Genomic DNA, 20,735 nt, shown 5'->3' on the forward strand with positions numbered 1-20,735 from the left:
CACCCAAACCACTCTCACACTCCTCCACCACACCACCAACACTCAACTCTACCCACCCACCACACCACACCCTACCCACTCCACCACACCACACCCTAACACTGTACCCTACTCCGCCACACCACACTCTGACACTGTACCCACTCCACTACACCACACCCTAACACTGTACCCCACTCCACCACACCCTAATACTCTACCCTTACTCCACCACACCACACCCTAACACTGTACCCTACTCCACCACACCACACCCTAACACTGTACCCCCCTCCACCACATCACACCCTAACACTCTACCCCACTCCACCACACCACACCCTAACTCTACCTACTCCACCCCACACACACAACCTAACACTCTACCACACTCCCACACACACCCTACACTCTAACCACTGTACTCCACTCCACCACACCACCCTAACACTCTACCCCACTCCACCACATCACACCCTAATACTCTACCCCACTCCACCACACCACACCACACCACACCCTAACACTCTACCCCACTCCGCCACACCACACCACACCACACCCTATCCCTGTCCTTATTATGTCTGATTACAGACCACACGTCATGTATTTGAAGTGATTGTGATGGTTGTTTGTTACGACTGTATGACCAAAGTCGTCTCCCCATCAATAACGACGGCTCAGCCTCATTAGGCGTCTCCACTGTCGCTATACAAATGTACACCGGTCTATATCGATCAGCCATAATGGAGACAAAGTCTAATAAATAGCTATCAACTGTCATGGAGACCGTTTATACGCGCATGCGCGATTGCTAGTTTGCTAAGCGTTACATATTAACAAGGGTCAATCGTATGTATTGGATGTGTGATTGATCCTGAGGCTGGGTAGTGTGTGTTTCTCGCTATACCCGAGGTGTTAATATTAACACACAACCGAAGCGAACGCTTTATTTCTGATCGATCGGAGCCTATTTGATATTCCTTCAACAGACGTTTCATTTGTAGTTAGGTAGGAAGCAGACAGTTGACAGGGCTGTTAACATCTTAGCCTGACGTACGACGTTACGATGTTCCACGGAATTGTTCATACATCCAGGATGTGACCAGGTTTACTACTACAGTTATATAAAATGACATGTCACAGTGAAGGACCGGAGACATGACGTCGCCACTAATCATCCTGGTGGCCAGCGCGGTCATTACTGGCGCGTTTGGTAGTCTGTTTATCCTACTGGCCATCGCTGTGGACACCTGGCAGGAAGTTTACTACGACACGTCCATCCTCTCTCCCTACACAAACAACAATAGCAGCTCCATCCAGATAACCCTGGCCTCATCTTCAGCATCCTACATCAAGTACAAGGAGGAACAAACGGACGGTAGCTGGGTCACCTACTACCTATATAACACATACAGTGGCGTATGGCGGGTGTGTGACACTCTCTCAGGTAAGACAAAGGATATATATATAACATACATACAGGAACATAGTCAGGGTAGATGTGGTCACCTCAGGTGAGATATATAACCATACCTACAGGGACATGGGAGGGAAGGGGTGGCACCACCAGGTGAGATATATAACCGTTTATACAGGGACATGGGGCGGGTAGATGTGACACCTCAGGTGAGATATATAACCGTATATACAGGGACATGGGGAGGGTAGATGTGATACCTCAGGTGAGATATATAACCGTATATACAGGGACATGGGGCGGGTAGGTGTGACACCTCAGGTGGGATATATATAACCGTATATACAGGGACATGGGGAGGGTAGGAGTGATACCTCAGGTGAGATATATAACCGTATATACAGGGACATGGGGCGGGTAGATGTGACACCTCAGGTGAGATATATAACCGTATATACAGGGACATGGGGAGGGTAGGTGTGATACCTCAGGTGAGATATATATAACCGTATATACAGGGACATGGGGAGGGAAGGTGTGACACCTCAGGTGAGATATATAACCGTATATACAGGGACATGGGGAGGGTAGGTGTGATACCTCAGGTGAGATATATATAACCATACCTACATGGACATGGGGCGGGTAGATGTGACACCTCAGGTGAGATATATAACCGTATATACAGGGACATGGGGAGGGTAGGTGTGACACCTCAGGTGAGATATATAACCGTATATACAGGGACATGGGGAGGGTAGGTGTGATACCTCAGGTGAGATATATAACCGTATATACAGGGACATGGGGAGGGTAGATGTGACACCTCAGGTGAGATATATAACCGTATATACAGGGACATGGGAAGGGTAGATGTGACACCTCAGGTGAGATATATATACCCGTATATACAGGGACATGGGGAGGGAAGGTGTGACACCTCAGGTGAGATATATAACCGTATATACAGGGACATGGGGAGGGTAGGTGTGATACCTCAGGTGAGATATATATAACCGTATATACAGGAACATGGGGAGGGTAGATGTGACACCTCAGGTGAGATATATAACCGTATATACAGGGACATGGGGAGGGTAGGTGCGACACCTCAGGTGAGATATATAACCGTATATACAGGGACATGGGGAAGGGTAGGTGTGATACCTCAGGTGAGATATATAACCGTATATACAGGAACATGGGGAGGGTAGTTGTGATACCTCAGGTGAGATATATTACCGTATATACAGGGACATGGGAAGGGAAGGGGTGTGACACCTCAGGTGAGATATATAACCGTATATACAGGAACATGGGGAGGGTAGGTGTGATACCTCAGGTGAGATATATTACCGTATATACAGGGACATGGGAAGGGAAGGGGTGACACCTCAGGTGAGATATATAACCGTATATACAGGAACATGGGGAGGGTAGGTGTGATACCTCAGGTGAGATATATATAACCGTATATACAGGAACATGGGGAGGGTAGGTGTGATACCTCAGGTGAGATATATTACCGTATATACAGGGACATGGGAAGGGAAGGGGTGACACCTCAGGTGAGATATATAACCGTATATACAGGGACATGGGGAGGGTAGGTGTGACACCTCAGGTGAGATATATAACCGTATATACAGGGACATGGGGAGGGAAGGGGTGACACCTCAGGTGAGATATATAACCGTATATACAGGGACATAGGGGAGGGAAGGTGTGACACCTCAGGTGAGATATATGAGCATGAGGCGAAGAGGTGCAACTCCACCAGATACCGTTTCTACTTTCCTGAAACGGTAATTGTTCATCACCGGAATATACCAGTATAGTCTACCCAGTGACGTCATTAGAATGTCATTGATTGATGTTCGTTGTAGTGCGGTGCGGAATCCAGTTTAGCCTGACGGTCATCAGTATTACCTTTCTCCCAGGTAAAACATGTACAGCGTGGCTGATCGATCGCGCGCACCAAGCTGTACCTTTTAAACCAACTAATCATATTTTATTCACACGGTTAGCCATTTTGTTGTAAACCTTTACATGACACGGACTCTGAAGAACAAAACATTCCCGTGAGCACCATAAACAACAGCTCTACGTGATTCTGTAGACCCATCGATGTCTATGACATGTATTGAACGGGGTTTTAGGGTTACGCTGAAATTATAATGACAAAGTTTCGACACATCATTTGAGTTGTATGTGATGTATGTGTATATTCTTTTATATTTGAATCATAAGGTTTAATAATCGGGTTAACCAACAAATGATAAGGTTTATAATGAAATATTGACCTTGTAAGTATGTGAAAAATGACAAGAAGTCAGTAAAGCGTTAGTATCTCTTTAATAAAATCTTTTACCAAGAAATAAATTAACTCTGGTCAGACCCTAAAGGCCGATGTAGCAAAAGTAGTGTAGATAAACCATCGTGTACAGGGCCGTATTTGCGGTCCGTTTTTGCGGTCCAAACGGTTAGACCACTTGAACCGGTGTTCGTTTATGAAACAAAGACAGACCTGGTGATTTTATATTGTTTTCAGACGAGCCTTGACAATGACTTCCAAGGCCTGTATTAACATTTATAGGTCCGTCAAGATATATGTTTGAAATATTACATTACAAAACTAACGAACCGGTTTGTCCGCATAAACGAACAGGCCCCAGTAAACTCAACTGGAAATTAAATATTCACCCTATCATTTCAATCATGTGCTAATTGTGGTTTGTTAACAGCCTTCTGTACACCAGACGGACGGACGGACATATTTATGATCAAGTCTTCTTTAGAATCACTCCTTCGTGTTAACCCGTGTTTTGAATGATGCAAATTATCAAGAATGAAGATATAACCTGGGCAACAGGCCAACCGTATGCGAGTATATATAGGCTCATGCTACACATACAATCTTTATTACAACGGTACAACATCGCTCTAATGTGATGGAGTTTCGCGTGACGTCACGGTCAGATCCGATCGGCTAACGCTTAATAAGATTTGTGTATAGAACAAGAATTGATGAATTCCCCAGAATAAACTAATAAATCTAGGTAATAGCGTGCGATGGCGTTTCGAGTCGCGAACATTGCTATCCACGTCAAAGGAAACTAGTCACGTGACACAATGGCACTCAATCAAGGCGCTGATACATGTATATTACGTCGAATAGGTTGGTCAACAAATACAAACCGCACAAATCAGTGTGTCTAAACGAATCACGCTTACAACAATGTGTTCTAACGACGACCACAATATGGCTTAGTACAACAACATGCAGCAGCAGTAGAGGTAATACCAACAACAACTACAACAACAATATCAAAAACACAAACAGAAGCAACAACAACAGCAGCAGACAAAACAGCAAATAACAGCAACAACTGAAGTAGCAGCAGTATCGACACCAACAATAAATGTAAACAAAAATAGCAGCACTTTTAGCAGTAGCAACAATAAATCAAAGTATTGAATGTCGCGAGCACACAACCAGTTTGTTGAGAATAGCGAAAATGTAATGAGTTTCAATAGTGTTTATTGGTTCAGTAAGTTTGATTTTTACGTATCCTATTTGTTTTCCTCTATTATAGTGAGAATATTAATTTAGTTTAATATGTTATTAATACTTTGAGTGGTGGGCAATTTTATCTGCATAAAATTACAAGGGAGTCTAGATCTCATTACACCAGTAACCAGATCCCTCACTAGTAGGGGTCCAGCTTGCTTTACATTAACTGCTACAGTTGTGTAAATAAAGGGTCAGCTGGCATCTGGGACACCAACTGTGAACAGGGCCACATACATTACATAAAGCAGGCCTCACCCTGATCAAATAGCAGATGACTAAATTTGGTTATATGTAATCTGTTTGACCAATGGGATGGACACTTCCCTGCTAGAGTGAACCCCCATAGGGGAAACAGTCAGCAGACTGTTCCCCTCCTACATGCTGGTCACTTCAGAATTTTCTAGCAAAGCTTCAGCAGCAGGATTTCTCTAACCTGAGATTTCTTTACTATACATGTTTACTGATGGACACATTTTGTCCATACTGTAATATTAGCAGTACTCGATGATACCATAGGCCATTAACCTCATTGGAAATCACAGTTTTTCATTGTTTCCGAAAACACAAACAGGACACAAGCGTGCCCTATCGCAGCAGCAAGATGAGTATAAATGCAGAACCTACACCTAGCAGCAGTAGGCACATGGAGGAGCATGAATTATCTGATGAGGACCGCGTTAGAATATGGGGAAAGCGGATGAAGCTATCTGATGTAACGATCAAACTGCTGATCACACATGGGTTTGATTCCATGGAGGCCCTGTCCCAATATGCACCAGAGGATCTGCCAAAGCAAAAAATTACTATTGGACAGGCTAAACTTTTGAATAGTGCAGTTAGAAAAACATTTTCTGACAAAACAACAGACATTGCAGTGTGTTCCGAGGAAACGGATGCTGACACCCCTTTTAATACACAACCCCAACCCCAACCAGAAATGGATGTAGCGGCGGCTGGTGTTGACCAAGTCAACCAGGATGATGTGTTCATCCAAACTGTACTACGGCAGCTGGAATCTGGACAGGGCACACGAACAGGTTCAACCAGGAATATACCAGCCACTCATGGAGCTCCACCACCTACAGGTAAGGGTACAGCATGTACACTATCATGGCAGGACCCACACATTTATTTAAAAAATGCTGCCAATCCTAAACGGCAGAATTTTTATGATATTCTTGACTTTGTAAATTCTGACGGGTCCCCTACTGAGGAAGTGGTATCTGGACTACCTAACGGTCAGTCATTGGTACTTAAAGCAGGCCCCAAAAAATTTAAAATTGAGAATATCTCTCAAAATCAATGGTCTATGGCAAATTTGGCAATTCTGTACAAGTTAGTTGAAGAAGGTGCGCTTGCTCAGGACCAAATCTTTGACTATTTGTCCTATACATACAAAGTATTTCAACTATTGGCCAGTTTTGACCAAACCTCCGTATTTCTTGTGGACAGGGAGTACCGCAGACTCCAAAATACCCACAATTTTCGATGGGGTACATATATCCCGCATCTTCAAACGGTGCATTTAAAACATAGGACATCAAAGCCAAATGTCACTAATCCAGCATCCAAGGCATATCCAAACCCAAAAACGCCCCAGGGTGTTGAAATTTGTCGACTCTTTAATAGTCGAAAGGGATGCTGGCTTCATTCTTGCAAATATGAGCATGTTTGTTTTGTCAAGAATTGTGGCCAAAAACACCCTGCTTTTTCTCATCCTCATGGGGATGTGGCTAAGCCAAAAAACTTGTAAGGGTCCCTACTGCTGGCATTGACAAGTGTCGGACAGCATGGGAGAGTGAACTAACAGGAGATAAAGACAAACATTTCATTCTCTCCGGCTTAAAATATGGATTTGACATCATAGATCCAGATACCAACCCTAGCCCTGTAGAATGTCTTAATCATCCATCAGCGTCTACTAAAAGTGATTTGTATGATAAAGCTACAGCACAAATTAACACAGAAATTGAGAATGGCAATTATATACAGGTTGACCAGGCTGCACTGATTGTCAGTCCGATCGCTGTCATACCAAAATCAGACGGCGGAGTAAGACTGATTCATGACTGTAGTAAACCCACAGGTCTTGCTGTTAATGATTATGTATCGGAACTAGACAAACAGAGGTTTCAATCCGTTGATGATGCAGTCAAACTTGTTACGCCATTTTGCTATATGGCAAAGGTGGACCTTAAGTCCGCTTACAGGTCGGTCCCCATAAGCAAACACAGCCAAAAGGTTACTGGTCTTAAATGGGAATTCAAAGATGGCCCAAGATATTTAGTAGATACAAAATTACCTTTCGGTTCCAAATCGGCTCCTGGCATTTTTCACCGGCTCTCCCAGTCTGTCCGACGCATGATGCGAAGGAAAGGTTTCAAGATTGTTGCTTATCTTGATGACTTCTTCTTATGTGAAACTACTAAAAGCAAATGTTTAACAGCATTAAACACTTTACTGGGCCTGCTCAGGAAGCTAGGTTTCATGATCAGCTGGGCTAAGGTAATCGGTCCCACTCAAAAGCTTACCTTCTTAGGTATAGAAATTGACTCAGCCACAATGTCAACCAGGCTTCCTGATGCAAAACTGCTGGCTTTGAGAGAGGAATTGGCTTCCTTCTCATCTAAACTTAGGGCATCTAAAAAAACAACTGCAATCCCTTGCTGGGAAATTGAATTGGGCAGCATCTGTAATTTATGGTGGGAGATGTTTCCTGCGCAGAATTCTCAATGCTATCTGCACGCTCAAGCACAAAGCTCACAAAATCCGCCTTGTTGGTGAGATTCGGCAGGACATAGATTGGTGGCTACAATTTATGTCCACTTTCAATGGCAAGTCATTTTTGTTGGACAAGCGTCCCATTACTGACATCCACACAGATGCCTGTGTAGACGGGGGAGGGGGCTGTCTGGGAAACGACTGGTTTTATGCAAACTGGCAACAGGATTTCCCAGATATAATGCCCCTGCACATTAATGAAAAGGAGGTGTTTGCAGTTACTTTGGCAGTAACTAGATGGGCACCTCTACTGCGTAATCGGCGCATTTTGATTCACTCAGATAACATGGTCACAGTTAATTGCATTAATAAAGGCACATCACGTAATGAAACTATCATGCACTCCCTACGTACTTTCTTTTGGCTCTCTGCATATTACAATTTCCATATCACAGCCTGCCACATTCCTGGTAAGCATAATGTGACTGCTGATACTGTCTCACGCCTGAGTGAGTCATCCTTCTTCTGGGAGTGGTTAGCGGCCATAGCCACCCCTTACAGATCAGTTGATCTTACAGCTCACATGTCCTCAAAGGCTTTTCACTCTCTGTTATCCAGGCACGGGACGACAACCGAGCAACCTAGATAGTTTGGATGCTACAGTCAACCATTTTAGGCTGAACACATTTGCACCATCGACAAAGAAGACTTATTCTCAATATCTTTGTGCATATCTCACGTTTTGTAACACATTTAACATCAAGATGGTACCCATTTCTGCTTTTGACCTTGGCCGCTATGTAGCCTACCTTTCACATCGCCTCTGCTTTGTATCAATACGCAATTATCTGTCAGTTGTCCGATTACTTCATATTGAGGCAGGTTATAGTAACCCTCTACAATCCCACTATATCAATTCAGTGTTAAAAGGGGCTAGACGTGTCCTGGGAGATCAGTCATCTCCCAAACTGCCCATCACCCCAGCCATACTGTTAAGTATTCTAAAACAGTTAGACTTAAGTTGTCCAGCAGATATTACCTTTTGGGCAGCATGCACAGTTGCATTTTTCTCCTTCTTCAGGAAATCAAATCTTTCCCCCCTCCAAAATCAGTGTTTACTCCAGGTATTCACCTATGCAGGGACTCTGTGTTCTTTACACCTGATGGGGCTGTACTATCTGTCAATTGGACTAAAACTATCCAATTTCGTCAGCGTACATTGGATATCCCCCTACCCCGCATTAATAGATCACCCCTATGCCCAGCACAAGCACTCCTGTTGTCATTCAAAATATCTCCAACATCTTCTTATGTTTGCCCTCTCTTCATGTATAGACAAGGTGAAAAGTTGTTACCGCTAACGTATGCAATGTTCATATCCCGCTTGAAACAATGCTTAGCCACTGCGGGACTTGATCCCAGCTTATATTCTGGACATAGCTTCAGACGGGGTGGTGCTACCTTTGCCTTAGAGTGTGGTCTCTCTCTAGACATGATTCAATCTCAAGGGGACTGGAAAAGCCTGGCTTACCAGAGATATCTTGACCCTTCTCTCTCAGCAAGGCATTTAGTTGTCAAAACAATGGCATCCCACATTAGGGAGCTTAATTTATAGTAGTTACCAGTTGGGAGTCCTTACTAAGCAAACTTTTCTTGAATCTGTGGTTTTATACTAAGTAGGGACCTGTCAGAATATAGAACAGGGGAGGTCAGTATTGCCTGCTCCCCTAACTATTACTTTTATTATATGTACAAGTTTTAAAGGTCAATTATACTGCCTGAGGTATTAATTAAGATATACATGCTGTGCCCTATCCTTCAGGGTTTCTGAGACTTTAATTAACCATTTCTGTGTGTAACTGGTGTTTTCCATAGAGAGTTGTCTGCACATGTACATGAACAGTTTGGAGACATTTGTGTTTATTCCATGGACATAGCTATATAGTTGGTCTGTACACAGTGAACAATACGTGATTATGAGACAGTGTTTATCCCATGGATATAAACCACCAGCACATATAGTGAATGGAAACACTGTTACACAATTTGATTTGCTTTATGATATTGAATGCTAACTACTTATGTCTAAATTTTATGCAATGTATATAAACGTTTATACAAATATTAGACCTACTACTACATAACAGGTTGGTTTGGGTGATTTGGAGGACCATAGTTTAAGTTTTAACTACAAAAAATAATGATATTGCTTATTGTTATTTTACTCTGTTATAATTATGTATTATGCAAATAAATCATGGTCTGAAGTTCACCCAAACCAATTTGTATGTTATTTATATTTAGTATATTGTAATATGTTTTCTATATCTCTTAAGCCAGCATTTCTACCAGAAAATTGGATTAATGAGAATATTAATTTAGTTTAATATGTTATTAATACTTTGAGTGGTGGGCAATTTTATCTGCATAAAATTACAAGGGAGTCTAGATCTCATTACACCAGTAACCAGATCCCTCACTAGTAGGGGTCCAGCTTGCTTTACATTAACTGCTACAGTTGTGTAAATAAAGGGTCAGCTGGCATCTGGGACACCAACTGTGAACAGGGCCACATACATTACATAAAGCAGGCCTCACCCTGATCAAATAGCAGATGACTAAATTTGGTTATATGTAATCTGTTTGACCAATGGGATGGACACTTCCCTGCTAGAGTGAACCCCCATAGGGGAAACAGTCAGCAGACTGTTCCCCTCCTACATGCTGGTCACTTCAGAATTTTCTAGCAAAGCTTCAGCAGCAGGATTTCTCTAACCTGAGATTTCCCACCCGCCCACCCTCAAATCATCATTCACCATTAAATCTATTTATGTGTAGTTTTAGTATTTGTTAACTTGTAGTGTATAGTGATTAGTGTAGTAGGAGGACCATAGTTTAAGTTTTAACTACAAAAAATAATGATATTGCTTATTGTTATTTTACTCTGTTATAATTATGTATTATGCAAATAAATCATGGTCTGAAGTTCACCCAAGCCAATTTGTATGTTATTTATATTTAGTATATTGTAATATGTTTTCTATATCTCTTAAGCCAGCATTTCTACCAGAAAATTGGATTAATATTGTACTTTTCTTCGTCTGATCAGTCCTCAATATAGTCCATGAGGTTTAAAGATCCATGTGATTATACAGAAATGCATGCAGACATAACAAACTTAAGCCTTTAAATTTCAAATTTGTTGTCATTTTTGTTTCCCTATCAGTCTCAAAACTGAAGTGAAGAAAGGGAGACATACATATACGATCCGAGGAAGACTCCTTTGTAGCATCGGCAGATAATTTCTTTAGTCTTACGTCTTACTCGGCCTTTTAAAATCTATAATGTACTGACTAACATCAGAATTCCCGCCGGCCCTTTGTCGTTTGTTTCCAACTATTTAATGCCGTGGTATGTATAGAAAACAAACCATCTATCGAACTTCGATCATTTTTCGGCATACCTGACCGTACAGACATACAGTACATATTACGACACATAAATATATCAATCCACTCATTTAATTATCCAACTCAGAATTTCCAAACATTTAGTCGGGCCACATCAGGTTTTATAAAAGGTTCATTAGACTTCCAAAACCTAGGGATTAGATGGCGGGCAGTCTACCATTTTGTTTTCCTGACCAATATTTAACCATCTTCGCTAGACAAGGCTTCCGATTACGTTTCACATAATCAGAAGCCTCGGCTAGCGAAGATGATATTTAACATGTTCACACTAAACTAATGACAAAGTGTAAACTAAATATGAAATATAAGAAAAATTCATACAGGACTTTCCAAGAAAAGCATCTGTACTAATAATAAACTTCAACTGTCAGAGTCCAAGATGGCTGCCTGTTGGTCATTACAGATTCCGCCAGTTTAAAATTTGAACATGATTATGATAATGGGAAATCTAGACATGTAATATAAATCGTATGAAGACCAATAAAAAAGGAAATTACCACCCTTCATTTATTTTTGTTTTTGAAAGTGTCATAATTGCATACGTAAAACTTGGGACCAAGGGGAATCTTATACGAAATTTGAGGAAGATTCCTTTAGTGTTTTTCAATAATGAAAACCAGGATTGTTTACAGACAAAAAGACCAAAGACCATAGAATAAGGGGAATTTTATCTGAGAGTGGGCTAATGACTAATTGAATGACAGGATGTAAGTATGCCACAACATCTGGTAAAACCTGAGGATCTACCAAGGGTTTTACCACATTTTGTGACTCTTTAGAGATGAGTTTGAAAACCCCAGGCTGTAATATTATCCCAATCCTTCACATTCGCTTGTGAAAGGCTAATTTTTGTTCAGCAGATATTCTGGTTCACTACAGAAAACTGCTATACTGTTTTATATCCTTACTGTGATGACATTACGTCGTTAGAGCAATATTTAATGTGGTGAGTTGTCATGCTCTTGATATTAGCCATGTGCAATTTATACACTCAAGCTGCTATATATACTTCGACTAATTAGAAGTCATATTTGCCGTACAACACAGATACCCATGTGACGTTATAAAGATAGATGTGTGTGTTCAGCCTTACGCTAAGCATGAGAGAGAAGTTAATATCGATGTGTTTATATGAATAGAAAATAGCGCCAATGATATAACAAGCTCATGACAAGTACCATGTACTATCCAAACATCGTGTCCATATTTTGATGGAAATCTTCAAGAAATGAAATAGAATGTTTATCAACGTAACATGATACTATTTGATTTGCTGTTATAATGATTTACGTATATTCTTATCTCTAATACTTAAACACAAAACACGAATCTCTTAGTCCTCAAATATAGATGAAATTCACTATGCATGTCAAAGTTGTTTTAATCATAAATGAGTTTGAAAAATATCTCTCTTCTCCTTGTTGGCCTGTGCTTCCACTTGAAGTCAAATAAAATTGAGTATTACATCCTCAATATTTGCCCTGTAGTGCATTGAATATCAATAGTGGATTGGTGAATTGTCTGAGAGGCATATCGCCTCATAAAACTCCTCAGAGATCCAACTTACTCGGCAGCTTTCACTTTCGCCAAAAGGTCACCTGAAATGGAATTGAGCAAATGTATAAATGATCCAATTTAACAGTTTGGAATATGCATATTAAATTATATCCACTTTATTGAAATTCACGAACTATGTATAGCCTGTATGTATGTTATAATAGCCAGTAGACTAGCTACATTACAGATTGATATGGTAATGTAGATCTACGACGGAATCTTGATAAGTTGTAAACAAGATAGAAAATGAAATCGGTTATTATCTTAAACTGTTAGATACATATACTGACACTGACTTTATGAGTAAATGTCTTGAAACAGTAAATCAAAACTATTTGTTCAGACTAAAAAATGTTTAGGTTGGAGCAAACCATTGGCTTGAAACCGTATATTTCTAACATTTTGAACATGGCGGCATTGTATCAAGTGTGAGGAGATAAGCTTTTCCTGTGCTTTTCCTTTACACTCCAGTTTTGTATTTACCGGGCCGCCATTTTCAATTCAAGTTGGTACCGGAATGAAGCCTGAAAATGTATAATATCATGATTTTATGTCTTTGATTGCTATTTACGAGGGACGATTGATATGTTATGAGCCTCGTATTGAAGGAGGTACCCAAGGATGTCCTGTTTAAGTCCTACTATTCTCTGACTATATAAGGCCGTGTACTCAAGGACTGGTCTCATTTGGCTAGTTTATATTAACGAAGTACCACTCTTAAAGTAAACAAGTGAAGCGGCTTTTGCAAAATGGGTAAAATCGGTGAAAGAGCAGCAATACAATATTTTCATAAAAATATCCATAATTATATGGTAGCAACACTAGGGAAAGATGCCCCTTCATAAGATACAGTGAAAAGGTAGGTTGCGGAATTTAAGCGTGGCCGACAGAGCCTTGAGGATGACCCCCGTCCTGGAAGGAGGCCTGTCAATGTTGCAGCCCCAGGAAATGGTCAATAAAGTCCATGATATTGTTATGACAGACAGACCAGTCTGCCAGATGATCAGAAGCACACCAGGCGCACATTATTGCGTGCTAATCTTAACCTTTTTGAGGAAGATCCTGCCAACTTTCTTCTGAGATTTGTCACTATGGATGAAACATGGGTCCATCCATCATTTTACCCTAGAGGCCAAACAACAATAGAAACAATGGAAGCACCCTGGCTCTCCCTCGCCAAAGAAGGCAAAGACTATTCCATCAGCTGGGAAGGAGATGGCCTCGGTTTTCTAGGATGCACATGGTATTATGTTAATATATTATCTCCAAGAGGGACTGATAATCAATGGCACATACTATACTTCACTTCTGAGACAGTTGCGGGGAAAAAATAAACTTGAGCGCCGCTGACAGCTCACTAAAGATGTGTTATTCCATATGCCTTATACACATGATCTCGCTCCATCAGACTTTCATCTATTTCCAAAACTGAAAACAGCTATTTCAGGTGCCCACTTTCAGTTCGATGACGATGGAGTCATGCATGCAGTGGATGACTTTCTGAACAGCCAATATAAGGAGTTCTATTAAAGTGGCATTGAGGCTCTTAAACACCCTTGCAAAAGTGTATTGTATAGATACTAAATGGGATTATGTTGAAAAAAATGTCCGGCAAAATTCAAATCCTTCAATATCCGCCTTGGTAACTTCGTTATGTTAAAATGGCTTCATTATATCATTTACATGAAAATTTACAGTAACGAAACTGATCTGACCAACTCTACTTTGAACGTCAGGTAAACACTGGTGTTTTGTAGTTGTGGGAAGTTGTTACATGAAAATGATCTTTATAGTGAATAACTTTCTGTCTTCGGTACAGATGCCGCCAGGAGCGAGTTAGCCACACTGGGTCATGTCAAGAACGAGTGTTATAACTTCGTTTCCGAATATGACGAAGAATCGTCCAGCCTTCCTGAGAATGGCAAATCCATAGCACGTACGTATAACTCATTCATAGACATGTGAAACATGTCAAACGTAATACATGTAAATACTTTTCTTGCAAGTAAATGCTTCAAATTCACCAATGATCTGAGACATTTTCTTTTTGTAAGATCAGCACATATTGTTTTGCGTTACATTGTAGTATATTTAAATACATAGTATAATTGAAATATTCGTCATATTTTAAACCAAACATGGAACAATTTCGCGGATAATTTTAGCACCAATTGTGAATACAATTTAAAGCAGACGTGATAATAGGAAAACTAGCAACTGGTCGTTGTACGTATCGAACTTTAATATTTTTTATTTGAATGACAGTATCTGCAAATCTGTAAGAAATCTAATACCTATTCCACAACAGGCTTACAGAACTCTGCGGCGTCCTGCTTCATCGTTAGTATAATAGACCTTGTGGCCGCCGCGGGGGTAGGGGTGATCGCCCTAACACAGAAACAGGTGGCCGCCTGTATGGTAACGGGAGTCCTTTACTGTATGGCAGGTCAGTATCGTCTTAAGTAACCCACAACTCATCTCACAAACCTAGTGGTCAGTATCGTCTTAAGTAACCCACAACTAATCATACAAACCTGGTGGTCAGTATCGTCTTAAGTAACCCACAACTCATCACACAAACCTAGTGGTCAGTATCGTCTTAAGTAATCCACAACTCATCACACAAACCTAGTGGTCAGTACAGTCTGCTGTAATCCCACAACTCATCACATACATCTAATGGTCAATAAAGTCTGCTGTAATCCCACAACTCATCACACAAACCTAGTGGTCAGTATTGTCTGTTGTAATCCACAACTCATCACACAAACCTAGTGGTCAGTATCGTCTTAAGTAATCCCACAACTCATCACACAAACCTAGTGGTCAGTATTGTCTGTTGTAATCCACAACTCATCACACAAACCTAGTGGTCAGTATCGTCTTAAGTAATCCACAACTCATCACACAAACCTAGTGGTCAGTATCGTCTTAAGTAACCCACAACTCATCACACAAACCTAGTGGTCAGTATCGTCTTAAGTAATCCCACAACTCATCACACAAACCTAGTGGTCAGTATCGTCTTAAGTAATCCCACAACTCATCCCACACATCTCATTGTCAATATAGTCTGATGTTATCCATAACTCATCACACAAACCTAGTGGTCAGTATCGTCTGCTGTAATCCCATAACTCATCACACAAACCTAGTGGTCAGTATCGTCTTAAGTAATCCCACAACTCATCACACAAACCTAGTGGTCAGTATCGTCTTAAGTAACCCACAACTCATCACACAAACCTAGTGGCCAGTATTGTCCCCTAGTAACCCACAACTCATCACACAAACCTAGTGGTCAGTATTGTCCCCTAGTAACCCACAACTCATCACACACATCTAATGGTTAATATAGTCTGATGTTATCCATAACTCATCACACATACCTAGTGGTCAGTATTGTCCCCTAGTAACCCACAACTCATCACACAAACCTAGTGGTCAGTATCGTCTGTTGTAATCCCACAACACATCATACAAACCTAGTGGTCAGTATCGTCTGTTGTAATCCCACAACTCATCACACAAACCTAGTGGTCAGTATCGTCTGATGTAGTCCACAACTCATCACACAAATCTAGTGGTCAATATCGTGTGATGAAATCCACAACTCATCACACAAACCTAGTGGTCAATATCGTGTGATGTAATCCACAACTCATCACACAAACCTAGTGGTCAATATCGTGTGATGTAATCCACAACTCATTACACAAACCTAGTGGTCAATATAGTCTGCTGTAATTCACAACTCGTCACACACATCTAATGGTCAGTATGTGTGATGTAATCCCATAACTCATCACACAAACCTAGTGGTCAGTATCGTCTGATGTAATCCCACAACTCATCACACAAACCTAGTGGTCAATATCGTGTGATGTAATATACAACTCGTCGCACACATCTAATGGTCAATATCGTCTAATGTAATCCCACAACTCGTCACACAAACCTAGTGGTCAGTATGTTCAAATGGTTAAAGGCGACTGTTCTCTGTTTTTTGGTGTTTTTTTTTTTATTATAGTAGAAACAGATTCTTTTCAGCTAAGAGATATGTAGTCCTTTACAAAATTGATACAATTTACATGGAATCCACCGATCAGAGTTTGTTCATGTTATGCATATATTGATCGAAAGTTGATTAAATACAAAAAAAATTGATTCTATTTATCACACAGTTTATTACATCAGTCATCAATTAAAATAAGAAATATCACGATATATTCTAGTAACTGACAATGGTCAGTGAAATACGCAATGATAAAAATAAGATAATTTGTAATAGTTAAAGTACTGTGACATCGGTATCATCTACACGTGACTACATCTACTGTCACCACTCTATATTTAATGGGTTTATTCCACAGGTCTGTTCACAGTATTCGGTCTGGCCATCTTCCACACCAAGCACTACTACGAGACGTACATGTGTCACGCCCTGGAAACCATCCCCAGCGTCGCCTGTACTGCCAGGGTCGTACAGATTAACTGGGCGTCTCCTCTGGCCTGGGTCGGCGTCGTCATATGTGTCATAGCAACAGTACTTTGGCTATTCCTTACCAGGGCCATCCGCGTCATCAAGGCCAAGACCATGCTGTAGTGTGATTCCTTCTGATCATTAAATACCGCATTCTGTGATATAAGTCTCTCCCAGGCATCAGAAAGTAGAAAAAAGCATTTCGGAATATTTTTATACAAAAAACAGCTTTTCCAAAAATCCTTACCGAAATGTTTCAAACATTTTTTTATTTCTAATTTGTTGACGAGCGCCGACGCTACGTGCTGGCGGAAAGTGATTGTTAAAATACGTTTGTGAATGTGACGTCATCACGCGATACGACAAAGAAGCATATATTGTAACGACATCCCGAGCACAATTACACGTGACAATTGTACTGGTATATCCCGTCGTTTTAATGACTGGTTGAGACTTGGACGATTTTCAGTGGCCTTCACTCATCCTGCCGAGAACTGCTGAATATTTTAGATCGCCTTAGAATTCAATGAGCTCTGGTATTATCCTGTTGTATCTACCTGCCTTGTACCTACAGTAATCACGTGACTTATTTTACAATAACACATTGTAACATCACTCGGGTGTTCTTTTTACAAACATGAATGTGCGAACTGTTTCCTGTCGATTGATTGAACATTGTCAAAATTACACTTTTTTTTAACAATGTCATTGGTTTGGTTCACAAACACCTGAACAATATGCTAAGATGTCTTTGAACACCTCAATCACATATGCTGTTTTTGAATACAAGAACAATGCCATATGCGGTCTTTGAACATCTGGTAAAAGAACTATGCTGTTCTTGAACACATGGACAATGTTAAAGATTGTTCTCGAACAGCAGCAACGTCATTCGCGAATACCTGAACAGTATCACAGGTTATTCTAGAGCCAGGAATAACGTCGAAGGCTATTTTCGAACACCTGAACAATGTTATATCTGTAATGATTGACTATGTTTTGGTTAATACAAGGAATTATTAACCTCAGAAAAAACAACATTTACTTCAAACTAGTTCATCACAGAACAGTACTTATTGTAAACAATGATAAAAAAAATGACCCAAACTTTTCTAATGATTTAAATTTCGACCTTAACAAATCAACATGCACACAAAGACATTTGTCATTGTTTGTTCCAAAGATGTAACATTGTTTGTACTAAGATGTAACAGACTGTGTTAAACAGTCTCGTCCCGTGCCTGATGAATATCAGTTACTTTTTAAATTCTGGTGATTGCTTCGCTACTGGTTCGTAACCAATGTGATGTACGAATAGTACTCATCGCAGGGAGTTCGGGGCCACGGCTATGCGTCGTAGGAGGGCATTGCTTCGAAAGGTACAGATGTGTGACAGAGATGAGAAATCATATTGATATTGTTCTCATCAGGTATCATTCGTGAAAATACTTCTATCACAGAACCAAAAGATGTCTTAGTGTATGTTCTCGGGAACTCTGGCAATATCTGATAGATCGGCAAAATTACCAAGCAAACATGGTGAAGATAGCCATGACCCCATGAGCAACACAACAAATCTGGTAGCTAATGTGCAATTTAAGGGTTTCTCGTGAAAATCGGCGTTTAATATATTATAAAATAGTTTTTGATCATTCTTTAACTGTTTTCAAGCATTATTCCTGTTTAAAAGCAATGCAGTTATCCGCAAAAATGCCATTTTCGTCTAGAGATACCTTAGATATCCTGGCTACCGTGATGACGAATGATATGGGAACAATACTAACATGATTTCTCACCTATGTCACATTCCGTGCAGATTCGGAGCCATGCCCTCCTAAGACGTAACGCCGTGCCCCAAATGTGGCGATGTACACGGTGATACCGGTGTTCATCAGGAAACAGACGTGATTATCTCTCCTTGGTGTCAATCCGTCCGTAACGTACGCACTGATGTAAATCTACATGCCATGTCTGTTCTTGTAAATGTTAGATTTGTTTTATTTATCTCCGATGTAGTCCGGTGTTCAGTAGGGAGTATCTGTTCAGTTTGATAAGTTACATTCGTCGGTGTTCTAAGTGTGACGGCAGTAACCTCGGTGTCGATGTGAACCGTTACCCAGGAACTTGTCCCCATAGTATGACAAATACCAATGGGTACCAACATGATAGAATAAAATCAACACATCAGATATTCGAGAACAAACTACTCTGAGTAAATCCATTGTCTATAAAGACAGGCTGATGAATACATATATTCAAGAAAGAACTAATTTTTTCATTAGATTCAAAAACAATCGATCAAAGAATATAGGATGATTTGATCACGTGACAGATCTTGATAATAATATTTGATTTTCTTCCATGTTACAATGTAAAGTGGTAAAAATACATCATTTGTGTCCGTTTTTGTCTTGTCTTGTCTTTAATACAGTCACAGTTGCTTCCCCTGTTTAGGTAAAATATCCATAAGAGTTACAGCCCTTCGAACACTCGCTCTCTGAAGTGATCTCCGTTCACACATGGTGAGATGATTGAAAATGTTTAGATAGTATATAAACCAAATGTTCAATGTCGTCTTCTAAAATTATTAAAATATTAAAAGCAGTATCTTTATCTTGCTGAAAGAATGGTATATCACGGATGTTTTCGGGATTTCACTTGTTATACCATTTATTTACCTTATGACGATCTCAGTTTTCCTGCGAAATGTCTAATATCTTGCCATTTGTTACAGTGCTATATTGTAGGAATGTCAATGCACGTGGTATAGGGATTCATTTGTGATAGCGAGATCTTTAAAAACTAGAAACCGAAATATACCAAAGAAGAAATTATTTTGAGTAACTCCATGATATTAGTCAGATTTAATTGTATCATTTCCTCGTAACTTCAGACCTCGTGCTTATCGTCTCCCCTCTACTACTGACACTGTACCTATCGTGTTATCGCTCCTTTACTACTGACACAGTTCTTATCGTGTTATCTTCCCTTTACTACAGACACCGTACTTATCGTGTTATCTCCCCTTTACTACCGACACCGTACTTATCGTGTTATCTCCCCTTTACTGCTGACACCGTTCTTATCGTGTTATCTCCCCTTTACTACTGGCAGTGTACCTATCGTGTTATCTCCCCTTTACTACAGACACCGTAACAATCTTGTTATCTCCCCTTTACTACAGACACCATACATATCGTGTTTTATTACATTTTTACCAGTGAAATATCAAAAATTATTCATTCTATAAAAGTGATATTTTTCACTAGTGACAAATATCATATTTTTCACTAGTGAAAAATATCACTTTTGCTGATTTGACCAATCAAATCAATGATTAGAAAATACCAAAATCATTGACCAATCAGAAAGCCCGACATATATGTCAGCACCTGGACAGGGGAAACTACTTTTTTTGTTTACAAATTATCGCTGTAGTCCTAGTTAGCATACGGGGTAGGGTTTTCATTGATAAAAAATGTAATAAACAGAATATCTAACAGTGTCTTCAGTAATACCAAATATATTTCA

General features: G+C 40.2%; 1 protein-coding gene and 1 long non-coding RNA gene across 2 annotated transcripts; one reads left to right on the top strand and one right to left on the bottom strand.

The window, feature by feature from the left end:
* The first annotated feature begins 838 nt into the window (after positions 1 to 838).
* Positions 839 to 19,609, top strand: LOC117323340. Its single transcript, XM_033878499.1, has 4 exons — positions 839 to 1,429; positions 14,541 to 14,657; positions 15,030 to 15,167; positions 17,095 to 19,609. Exons 1-4 carry the CDS (start codon positions 1,141 to 1,143, stop codon positions 17,325 to 17,327), a joined length of 777 nt encoding a protein of 258 aa, XP_033734390.1. The 5' UTR covers positions 839 to 1,140; the 3' UTR covers positions 17,328 to 19,609.
* On the bottom strand, positions 4,996 to 10,747 carry LOC117323346. The gene is made up of 2 exons (XR_004531711.1): positions 10,471 to 10,747; positions 4,996 to 5,406 (listed from the first exon to the last, which is right to left on the bottom strand). It is a non-coding gene; the product is annotated as an uncharacterized LOC117323346 (long non-coding RNA).
* Positions 19,610 to 20,735: the final 1,126 nt, after the last annotated feature.

Source organism: Pecten maximus, chromosome 1, assembly GCF_902652985.1.
Source record: "Pecten maximus chromosome 1, xPecMax1.1, whole genome shotgun sequence".
Classification (NCBI taxonomy): Eukaryota; Metazoa; Mollusca; class Bivalvia; order Pectinida; family Pectinidae; genus Pecten; species Pecten maximus.

Bases quoted from the DNA above. Each gene is read 5' to 3' on its own strand.
- LOC117323340 (XM_033878499.1), top strand. From the start codon at position 1,141: ATGACGTCGCCACTAATCATCCTGGTGGCCAGCGCGGTCATTACTGGC. The intron at 1,430-14,540 runs GTAAGACAAAGG...TCTTCGGTACAG, and splicing joins GGTGTGTGACACTCTCTCAG to ATGCCGCCAGGAGCGAGTTA. The intron at 14,658-15,029 runs GTACGTATAACT...ATTCCACAACAG, and splicing joins GAATGGCAAATCCATAGCAC to GCTTACAGAACTCTGCGGCG.